Source organism: Rana temporaria, unplaced genomic scaffold, assembly GCF_905171775.1.
Source record: "Rana temporaria unplaced genomic scaffold, aRanTem1.1, whole genome shotgun sequence".
Classification (NCBI taxonomy): Eukaryota; Metazoa; Chordata; class Amphibia; order Anura; family Ranidae; genus Rana; species Rana temporaria.
Genome location: NW_024404512.1, coordinates 95,135 through 107,155, shown reverse-complemented (window position 1 = coordinate 107,155; position 12,021 = coordinate 95,135). Strand labels below are relative to the sequence as shown.

Here is a 12,021-nt window from a genome sequence, read left to right as displayed (position 1 = left end):
CCGGGTCTCAGGCTCTTCGGCCGGTCTCCCCTTGCCGGGTCCCAGGCTCTTCGGCCGGTCTCCCCTTCCCGGGTCCCAGGCTCTTCGGCCGGTCTCCCCTTCCCGGGTCTCAGGCTCTTCGGCCGGTCTCCCCTTCCCTGGGTCTCAGGCTCTTCGGCCGGTCTCCCCTTCCCGGGTCCCAGGCTCTTCGGCCGGTCTCTTCGGCCGGTCTCCCCTTGCCGGGTCCCAGGCTCTTAGGCCGGTCTCCCCTTCCCGGGTCTCGGGCTCTTCGGCCGGTCTCCCCTTGCCGGGTCTCGGGCTCTTCGGCCGGTCTCCCCTTGCCGGGTCTCGGGCTCTTCGGCTGGTCTCCACTTGCCGGGTCCCAGGCTCTTCGGCCGGTCTCCCCTTGCCGGGTCCCAGGCTCTTCGGCCGGTCTCCCCTTGCCGGGTCCCAGGCTCTTCGGCCGGTCTCCCCTTGCCGGGTCCCAGGCTCTTCGGCCGGTCTCCCCTTGCCGGGTCCCAGGCTCTTCGGCCGGTCTCCCCTTGCCGGGTCCCAGGCTCTTCGGCCGGTCTCCCCTTCCCGGGTACCAGGCTCTTCGGCCGGTCTCCCCTTCCTGGGTCCCAGGCTCTTCGGCCGGTCTCCCCTTCCCGGGTCCCAGGCTCTTCGGCCGGTCTCCCCTTTCCGGGTCCCAGGCTCTTCGGCCACTTGTTTGGCCAAGCCATGATAATGTCACTCCTGTGCATGCACAGAGTAGTCACATTATCACAACTCAGAGGGTTGCCGTAAACGTACACTGAGCCGCGTAGGAGCATCTCAGTGTACATTAAACGCAGACAGGCATGGAGAAGCAGTTATGCAAGAAGAGACCAATATGGCTGGTGGGAGGTGCTGCACATAGCTTTCTGAAAACAGAAGGCTGTGGTACCATCCACGCGTGATGCCGAGCCTCCATAATGCAAAGAAATTATATCCAAGATTTGAAAGAGTCGGGCCAGAGACAGTCAGACAGATAATGTTGGATGTCTTCCAACAAGGAAATGAAGCATGTTCTTATTAGACTTACTGCAGCTTCTAATCCACATTGTGAGAAGCTCACAATGTGCAAGTGAAATCACAGAAAGCCATTCCAGGAAAGGGGCCTGTACATCTGTGCAAGGCTGGAGTTTAGCTTTAAAAAAAAGAGATTTCCCTCAACTTCCTTTTGTGTCTTCAGGACAGAAGTCCAATGTGAGAAAGGAAATATCCCTTGACAGGGGCCACCACCATTCCCAAACTTCAGGGCCTGTCATCCTGGCTTTATTACACAGTAAATCACCGACATGGCACAAGCAGGCAAATGGAGAGATCAACCTTCATTGGGTGCTGATTACTCTTGGTCAGTACTTAAAGTGGATGTAAAACCAATTTTTTTTTTTTTGATGTTACAATGTAGAGAATAAGATTTCCTATCATCTGTGCCCAGTCTTGCCACACAGAGTTAATCCAGCGCTGAGCAATCCTCTTTTTATTGTTCAGTGAAATAAAACAGACTTCCAGATAAAGACCAAAGTCCTTGCTTGAGCGACAGGTTATTTACATATCTCGTCTATGTATATTCTAAAAAGCTGTTTACACTGAACTGTGGATCACCCCATATTTTGAAAAACATTGAATCAAAACACAGGAAAGACAGCCAATCCTGGGAGAGCTGGATGGGAGAGGAGGAGAGGGGGATGTGAATTGTGCACTTTACAGAACCTGTGCATGTCTGCAAGCTAGTGCACAAGATATGTAAAAAAACTGTCACTCAAGCAAGGACTTTGGTCTTTATCTGGAAGTCTGTTTTGTTCCACTCACTTTAAGGCCAGGAAAGCTTCTATAACAGCTCTCATGTTGTCTATGCACATAAAAAAAAAAAGTGTGACGGAGGGCAAATCCTAGTAAAACAATGTTTGATAAATGCATTCATTTTTTTTTCTGCATAGAAAAATATCGAGAACCTTATGCTGTAGTTAACAATCATATTGTCAATGCTCCCATAAAATGCGGTATGCTACAATCCTATATAATGGCTTCAAATAGAGCAATACCTGCAAGTCGTACAGAGAACACAATCCGTTCTGTCCACGACCCATTGCCCGCCAAGGACGTCACTCTTATCTGAGCAGAATAGTTGCCAGGTTGCGCCACATTGATGTACACCCCCTTGTACTTTTTGAACTTCTGGCGGGAAACGCATATGACAGTTGATGGACCTTCCTAATATATAAAAAAAACAGAACATGTACACATTTCAGCATTATATTGAAAAACACTACCAACTACCCACACAATTTTCCACCTACCCAACTATCTATAAAACCACTGCTAAGTCTGCCCTCTTCTCTCAGCACAGCTCAGCACTCAGGGGGTTAAAAGTGCGAGTGATAAACAAATATATTAATATAAATAATGATAGGTAAACCACCCTAAATCACGTATAGGTGTATAAATGATAGCAGCCACTTAAATTAAAAAGGTATATAAAAACAATAAATAAAGCGCAAATAAGTCCGATAATAATTGTAGCAGCGTGTTTGTTCTTGTTGAAGTGAACAAACTTCTTTATGTAGTTTTCATCATAAAGGAAGACAATGCAGATAAAATGAGGAGAGGTGCGCAAAGGAGTGTAGTTCGTTAATAGCAGTGTAAAAAAAGGTCCTTTTCACAGTCCACCAATCACCAATGTACCACCATGTGAACACAGGAAGCCCCTCTCGGGGATGCACTTACAAGGATAAGTATAATTTGCTTTCAAAAGCGAGCAACCTTCCTTCTCTCCTTATTTGAACCCCCTTACGCTGTGTATAGAGATGGGATCCATGCCCTCAGACGAAGTCCTGAAGTGACGAAACGCGTCAGGGCCAATGTGATTAGTGCTATAAATATGCACTAATTACTGTATAAATGTGACTGGCATTGAAGGGGTTAACACTAGGGGGTGAGGGAGGGGTTAAATGTGTACCCTCCCTAGTGTTACTAACTGTGGGGGAAGGGGGGTGACTGGGGGAGGTGACCGATCTGTGTCCCTATGTACAAGAGACACAGATCGGTCTCCTCTCTCCCTGACAGGACGTGGATCTGTGTGTTTACACACACAGATCCACTTCCTTGTCTCTGTAACCGCCGATCGCGGGAGCCTGGCGGACATCGCGGCCGCCAGGCACGCGCGTCGGCATCTCAGTGATGCGGCGGGCGCGCTCGCGCGCCCCCCCAGTGGCCAGGAGGAGCAGAGGTCGTAAAAAGACAGCGTGTCAGAGAATTACAACCACCCTGCGGCCGTATAAAGTCGTACGGCCGTCTGGAAGTGGTTAAACAGTATCACGCTATGGAGTGCACTTTGTTATTATTTGCATGAGCCCAAGTGAATCCCATTTCTATACACGGCGTAAGGAGGTTCAAATAAGGAGAGAAGGAAGGTTGCTGGTTTTTGAAGGCAAATTATACTTATCCTTGTGGTGAGTGCATCCCCGAGAGGGGCTTCCTGCGTTCATGTGGTGGTACATTGGTGATTGGTGGACTGTGAAAAGGACCTTTTTTTACACCGCTATTATTAACGAATTACACTCCTTTGAGTACCTCTCCTCATTTTATCTACCCAACTATCTACCTACCCAACTAGCCACCTACCCATCCAATTGCCCACACATCTAAATACCTAACTAAGTGCTGCTGCTTCTAATAATAATTTGAAAAAAGAATGCATCACTGTAAACACTTAAAAAGTATGGGCCAAATCCTCAGCCAGGCGGCGTAACTTAACTTTTACCATTTAAGTTACACTGGCGGAAAATTTCTACCTAAGTGCCCGATCCACAAAGCACTTACCTAGAAATTTTCGGCCGTGTAACTTAAATGTCTCCGGCGCAAGGCGGTCCTCTTCTGCAGGGGGCGATGACAATTTAAATGAGGCGCGCTCCCGCGCCGGCCGTACTGCGCATGCTCGTGACGTCATTTTCCCGACGGGCAGCGCGCGAAATTACGTTACGCCGGACTTTGTGGATTGCGACGGGACAATAAAGTTGCGTCGGGTAAAAAAAAATTTACGCGCCGAAAAAAAGAGATTTTTAATACAGCTTACCTGTAAAATCTTTTTCTTGGAGTACATCACGGGACACAGAGCGGCATTCATTAATATATGGGTTATATGGAGTACCTTCAGGTGTAGACACTGGCAATCTCAAACAGGAAATGCCCCTCCCTATATAACCCCCTCCCATAGGAGGAGTACCTCAGTTTTGTAGCAAGCAGTATGCCTCCCAAAATGGTCCTCAAAAAAGAGGGGTGGGAGCTCTGTGTCCCGTGATGTACTCCAAGAAAAAGATTTTACAGGTAAGCTGTATTAAAAATCTCTTTTTCTTTATCGTACATCACGGGACACAGAGCGGCATTCATTACTATATGGGATGTCCCAAAGCAATGCTTACAATGAGGGGAGGGAGAACATCTCCAAGACAAAAGGATTTAATTTAGAGATATACTCAAATCATAATAAATCCAACTTAGTTGAGAAAAATAATTTTAAATTTTAAATTTAACTAAAAAAAAGAGGAGCCCCCGGAATCCGAGGGTCTCAAACTGCAGCCTGCAGCACTGCCTGCCCGAAGGCAGTATCAGTATTCCTTCTTACGTCCAACTTGTAGAATTTTGTAAACGTGTGGACAGAAGACCAGGTTGCCGCCTTGCAAACTTGAGCCATAGAGATCTGGTGGTGTGCTGCCCAGGAGGCGCCCATGGCTCTAGTAGAATGAGCCTTTAATGATACTGGAGGAGGCAACCCTTTCAAGCCGTAGGCCTGAGTGATTAATTGCTTAATCCACCTAGAAATGGTGGACTTTGCAGCTGCCTGCCCCTTCTTGGGCCCATCCGGTAGAATGAACAGCACATCTGTTTTCCGGATCTTCTTTGTAGCTTTAAGATAGGCCTTCATGGCCCTGACAATATCCAAGGTATGCAGCAACCCTTCCTTTCTGGAAGTAGGTTTAGGGAAGAAGGATGGTAATACCAAATCCTGGTTCAAATGAAAACTGGATATGACCTTCGGTAGGAAGGAAGGATGAGGGCGGAGAACGACCCTGTCCTTATGAAAAACAAGATATGGTTCCTTACAGGATAAGGCCGCTAGCTCCGAAACTCTTCTTGCAGAAACTATGGCAACCAAAAATACTAACTTCCTTGTCAGTAGAACCAAAGGAATTTCAGCCAACGGCTCAAACGGTTGTTTCTGTAAACTTGACAGAACAAGATTTAAATCCCACGGACAAAGCGGGGATTTAACTGGAGGTCTAATACGTAAGACCCCTTGAAGGAAGGTCTTAACCAGCGAGTGGGTGGCCAGCGGCCGCTGAAACCACACTGACAGAGCAGAAATCTGTCCTTTGATTGTGCTTAATGCCAATCCTTTATCCACTCCTAGCTGGAGAAAACTTAATACTCTATCGATGGTAAATTTGCGAGAAAGCCATCGCTTGGACTCACACCAGCCTACATAGGCCTTCCAGACCCTGTAATAAATCACCCTAGAGACCGGTTTCCTGGCTCTGATTAGGGTAGAGACTACTTTCTGAGACAGACCTCTACCCCTGAGAATCAGGGATTCAGCTTCCAGGCCGTCAAATTTAGATGCCGTAAGGCAGGGTGGAGGATCGGACCTTGCGATAGCAGGTCTGGCCGTAGAGGAAGAGTCCAAGGGTCTCCCACTACCATCTTTAGGATGAGTGAGTACCATGCCCTTCTGGGCCATGCTGGAGCTACCAGGATGACTGGTATGTGTTCCACCCGGATCCTGCGCAGCAGGCGGGGTAGTAACTGGAGCGGGGGAAACGCATAAAGAAGTTTGAACTGATGCCAAGGGCAAACCAACGCATCGGTTCCGCAGGCCATCGGATCCCTTGAGCGGGATATGAACCTGTCTAGTTTCTTGTTGAGTCTCGATGCCATGATATCCACGTCCGGCACTCCCCATCTTTGGCAGAGTGCTTGAAAGACTTGTGGATGCAGAGACCATTCCCCCGGCCATAGAGTCTGGCGGCTTAAGAAGTCCGCCTGAAAGTTGTCCACTCCTGGAATGAATATTGCCGATATGCAGGGCACATGCGCCTCTGCCCATAGGAGAATCAAGCTCACCTCTCTCTGAGCGGCTTGACTCCTGGTTCCCCCTTGGTGATTTATGTATGCCACGGCCGTGGCATTGTCTGATTGAATTCTCACCGGGAACCCCTGCAATTTTGACGTCCAAGCCCTGAGGGCTAGTCGAGCAGCTCTGAGCTCCAAGATGTTGATGGGCAACTGCTTCTCTGGCTTTGCCCAAGTACCTTGGCGAGTGCAACCATCCAAAATTGCTCCCCAGCCCGTCAGGCTGGCATCTGTGGTCACTATCTTCCAAGCCACTGGGCTGAAAGACTTCCCCTTCAGTAGATTCTGAGGGTCTAACCACCAACACAGACTTTGTCGGACTCTTGATAAGAGCGGCAACGGGATATCCAAGGCCTGTGGCCCTCTGCTCCATGCTGACAGGATGGCTGCCTGTAGGATGCGAGTGCTTAGAACCAGTAGGATTAATTCCTTGATGGCTTTTACCTTCCTCAGAGGTAGGAACACTCCTTGTTGTTCTGTGTCTAATCTCATGCCGAGATATTCCAACTGCCTTGTGGGCTGGAAAGCTGACTTTTCTCGATTTAGGACCCAGCCGAACCTCTCGAGGTATTGGACCGTGAGGGCCACTGCTCGCTCCAAGCCGGGAGACGAGTGGTCTATGACTAGGAGGTCGTCCAGGTATGCTAGGATCGTGACCCCTTGGATCCTTAGCTTGGCTAGGATCGGAGCTAGGACCTTCGTGAACACCCGGGGGGCCGTAGCCAACCCGAAGGGAAGCGCCACGAATTGGAAGTGACGCGAAGCCACCATGAAGCGTAGATATCTTTGATGTGGCTGATAAATTGGAACATGAAGGTAGGCATCCTTTATGTCTATGGACGCCATGAAGTCGTCCTTCTGGAGTGTGGCAGCTGCTGACCGCACGGATTCCATCCGAAATGAGCGGATCTTTAGATATGCATTTACCATCTTTAGGTCCAAAATTGGCCTGACATCTCCATTGGATTTTGGGATGATGAATAGGTTGGAGTAGAAACCCAGCCCCTGTTCCAGGACTGGTACCTCTACTATTACTTCCTGGGAAAGTAGATGATCTAATGCCGATCTTAATGCGGCTCCCTTTTCCGGATCGTTTGGAATCCTCGACTTCTGGAAATGAGGAGGAGGAAACCTTAGGAAATCTAATTTGTAGCCTGTGGCCACGGAAGACCGTACCCACTCGTCGGGAATGCTGGCTTCCCAAATCTCTGAAAAGAGTCGCAGCCTTCCCCCCACCTTCGTGGGTGGGGGCGCCCCTTCATAAGGTTGGCTTGGGGGCTGGTTTTGCTGGTTTGCGAAACCACTGCCTTTTGCCTCTAACAGCCTGTCCTTGTGATTTGCTGTTGAAGCCGAAGTTTGCTTTTGCAGGAGGCCGTCGATACTGCTTGGCATTAGAGGGCCCCTGCCCAGGGGAATACTGTCGTTTAAACGCAGGCCCCTGAACCTTCTTCTTAGTTGGCAAGAGAGTACTCTTGCCGTTTGAAATGGTCTGAATGTATTTATCTAGGTCTTCTCCGAAGAGTCGTCCTCCATGGAAGGGGAACCCTACCAGGAGCTTCTTGCATGGGGGCTCAGCCTCCCAGCTTTTTAACCATAAGAGTCTTCTCATATGGATAAGGGATAACGATAAACGTGACGCTTGCTGGATAGAATCCTTGATTGCGTCTACCGTAAAACATATGGCCTTAGGGACATCCGAAAATTCTTCTGCCTGCTGGGCAGGAATAAGTTTAAGCATCTGCTTAAATTGATCCGATAATGCTTGAGCGACCCCAATCGCAGCCACAGCTGGCTGTACTACTGCCCCTGCAGTAGTGAAGGAGTTCTTAAGTAGTGCTTCCAAGCGCTTATCAACTGGATCCTTGAACACCTGTATGTTTTCTACAGGGCATGTTAACGATTTGTTAACACATGAGATGGCTGCGTCCACTGCAGGAGTAGCCCATCTTTTGGAAAATTTTTCTTCCATAGGATATAGGACAGAGAACTTCTTAGGTGGTAAGAAGATCTTATCTGGCTTGTTCCAATCTTGGAACAAAACTCCCTCTAATAGAGGATGGATCGGAAACACAGCATTGCTTTGAGGCGCCCTCAGTGAGCCCAAAGCTGAAACCGTCGATACCTGGAGATCTGGTACTGGCAAGTTGAATGCCCTATGGACCAAGTCCGACAATCCTTGAATCCACCAGCTCTCCCTCAGGGAGACTGCCCCAGACTCCTCTGTATCCGGATCCTCGATCCCTGAACCTACTTGGTCCTTGTCCAAGAGGTCGTCCAATTCCCCTGAGGAAAGGACCTCCTCTTCTGAGGGTCCGCGCTCGGGCGACGGAGATCTATTCCGCTTACTGCCCCGCATAGCTGCGGCTATCATTTTACCCATGCTTTTCTGCATCTCTTTTAAAGAGGTGAGTAATACCTCCTCCGTGACCATCTTAGGGTTGGACTGACCCGCGTCAGCTCCAGCCCCAGATCCCGATGGCCCCAAGGCTCCCTGTGGGGAAAGCAGCGGCATAGCTTTGTCCGAGACCTCAGACTCTCTGGGGGAATCCCCACCTCTTGTACCCTTGTTTTTTGATGCCATGGTACAATACCGAGGTACACCTGCTACTTATTGGTACCTGGGACTTATAAATAGTTAAATGCCCAAACACCTGTTTGGGGGATAAAAAAAATGCTTCCTCTCCCCTAGATGACACTTTTTTTTTTTTTTTTTTTCAAAAAAAAATCTTTTTTTTTTTTTTTTTTTTTTAAATCTAGGAAAGAAAAAACATTCTGTCCCCCTGAGTAGTATTGCAAGAAAAACTATGAGATGGAAAAGAAACAGCCTATTCCTAGGCTTGAAAACAGTCTTTCTGAAGACTGCAATATTCTTTCTGGCCACTGTGTGTCCTCGGCGCCCCGTGCTTGCCGTTCTGGTCTTTCCTCCTCAGTTCCAAAGTATTGAATGAGCTATATGGAACAAACAAGGAAGGGCCGCCCCTTCCTTAAGCCACTGACCCGCCCTTCCCCCCCAGCAATCTCAAACAGGAAATGCCCCTCCCGACAGGGGGGGGTGGGGTTGGGAGGAAGGGACCTCTCTGCTCCAGCAAACTGCAGCCTGCAGCCTGGAACCATGAGGAGGTCAGCGTTTTGCCTGCTTTGCAGGCCGTGAGGAGGAAGACTGAATGGAGCATCGCCTGGAGGCTTGCAGGTAAGCACAGCTCTCTGACACACACATATACTTTTATATCACACAGGCCCCACTCAATGCTTTTCCAACACTACAAGGGAGGTCACATCTTATGGGGAATAATACATATAGAGCCATCCTATCTTTATGATATGTGACTAGTTTGCCAGATGCAGTGCATAACTTTAGGCATGTCCCCTGTGACCCCCCAGAAAAAACCTGCTAAGAACCAAGTTCCGCAAGTTTTCCCCTCACTTACCTGCTCCATGCCGCAGGACTTTGCCAAGCAAGAGGCCCAATCTTCCCCCATCTCGGTGGGGATGTCTAGACCTTCAGGCCCTGGGTTCCTATGAAGGATCCACTGTCCTGGGCCCATATAGCACTCTGGCAACAGAAACATTAGGCACCCAAAGGTTTCTAAGTTCTGGGCCCAGGGTCCAGCTCTCTAAAAAGAAAAGCATTATGGGCTATACCCCAAGGGTTTGGGGTCCGGTTACTGACCACTTTAGCGCTGAGGCTTTTTTGGACAGAACCGGTTAGCTCACCTAATCCCAAGGATGTGGAGGCAAGCTAAACCATGACTAACACCTAAGACACTGGCGGAAAAACTGAGGTACTCCTCCTATGGGAGGGGGTTATATAGGGAGGGGCATTTCCTGTTTGAGATTGCCAGTGTCTACACCTGAAGGTACTCCATATAACCCATATAGTAATGAATGCCGCTCTGTGTCCCGTGATGTACGATAAAGAAATAAAATTCAAAATTAAAAAAAAAACGCGGCAATCGAAAAAAAGGTCTGTTTTTACAAGGTGTAAACAATTTACACCTTGTAAAAGCAGCCCTAATTGTACGTATGCAAATGTAAACTTACGTAGAAAAAACAAAGCTGAAAAGCTTTGTGGATCTCCGTAAGTCCTCATTTGCATACGCAAAGCGGCATTTCAATGCGAAATGCCCCCAGCGGCGGATGCGGTACTGCATCCTAAGATCTGACAGTGTACGTCTCTTACAGATGTCGGATCTTCTGCCTATCTTTGGAAAACTGATTCTGAGGATCAGTTCCAAAGATAGGCACAGGGATACGCAGGCTGAACAGCAGTTCCACCTGCGTATCCCTTTTGAGGATTTGGCCCTATATTATCTATTATAGATCCCAATTATACAATATTTTTGATCAGCCAATAATAGCTACACAGAGTAGGTATAAAAATAATAAAAATAAATATGAATTTCACGCTATCCAGAGAGAACAGAGAAGCTGGGTTATATGCTAGGGCAGGGGTGCCCAACCAGTGGCCCGCAGAGCCCTCTGATGTGGCCCGCGACCTCCTGCTCTGGGATGGAATAGAATACTGTTATTAAAGGTACATTTATTACTAAAAATCAGTGTATATATGGGCATATCTGTTCTGCAGTGGTTACTGGGCTGCTTTCAAACTGACCCACAGATGCATAGCTGTATAGTGGGTTGTGTCCGTTTCCACTCTGCATATGCAGAGCCGACACGGACCTGCCATCCGCTCATTGTGGCCCGCGACTGGTTACCAAGTCACTTAAGTGGCCCTCGTGCTTCAAAAGGTTGGGCACCCCTGTGCTAGGGCAATGAAAAATATACAGTCCATAAAGGAATAAAGAGAATAAAAAAAAATAAACACAAGCATGCACAAAAGGAATTTAGGGGGAAAAAAAAGACTACGTGTAAAAACCTCTATTTTCTGAACAAAAAAATACCCCCAAATCAATTTCTACAAATCAATAAAGACAAAGTGACTGGAGTCTTACTTCATTTTCCCTTTTGTACTTGATCTCATATTTCAGGATTAATGCATTGGGATTGGGTGGCTCCTCCCACTTCATAAAGATGGTATTGTGGCCAGCAGAATGCCACGATATATTACCAGCAATGTTGTCAGCATGAGCTGTACAGGGAAAAAAAAATTGACGATGCTGCGTTAGCGATCTAGTGATAGTAACAGTACACAAAGCAGGCACCATATAGATCTTCAGATATCTCAGCATTTTCAAACTTGCACTTTAAGCTCAACAGTTGATTTATGATCGATTGGTCCAGACAATATTAATGTTTATTTTTTCCCCCCATGTACACTTTATACATTCGATTTTTATCAGTCCATTACTCACTAGGACAGGAAGTGAGGAAACTGGAAACAGTAATAAATACCTTGCAAAGGTTATTAGTCAAAAAAACACTGGGCCTGATAACTACAATACCTTTTATACATGTATAAAACATGTGGTACTGCCATGGGTGCAATCAACAGGCCTGTAAATGTATGGTGATGTACATTAGTGATGAGCACGATATTCTAGTTGAACGCAAGTTCGACACGATTATCGGGTGTTCGCTGAATAGTGAACAATTTGGGGTGTTTGCGGCAAATTGGAAAGCCACGGAACACCCTTTAAAATTCTATGGTAGAAATCAAAACTGCTCATTTTAAAGGTTAATATGCAAGTTATTGTCATAAAAAGTGTTTGGGGACCCGAGTCCTGCCCCAGGGGACATGTATCAATGCAAAAAAAAAGTTTTAAATACTGACATTTTGTCGGGAGCAGTGATTTTAATAATGCTTAAAGTGAAACAATAAAAAGTAAAATATTCCTTAAAATTTTGTTCCTGGGGGGGTGTCTATAGTATGCCTGTAAAGTAGCGCATGTTTCCCGTGTTTAGAACTGTCCCTGCACAAAACGTCATTTC

The 12,021-nt window shown here is 47.4% G+C and overlaps 1 protein-coding gene across 2 annotated transcripts in view; it reads right to left on the bottom strand.

Moving 5' to 3' along the window:
- LOC120922039 (insulin receptor-related protein-like) overlaps nucleotides 1–12,021 on the bottom strand; it is a gene marked incomplete at its 5' end in the record, with an annotated part of 55,214 nt that overhangs the window by 30,458 nt on the left and 12,735 nt on the right. For both annotated transcript variants that reach the window (XM_040334577.1, XM_040334578.1), the window contains 2 exon segments: nucleotides 2,049–2,217; nucleotides 11,085–11,221. In XM_040334577.1, coding sequence (XP_040190511.1) covers nucleotides 2,049–2,217; nucleotides 11,085–11,221 — 306 coding nt within the window.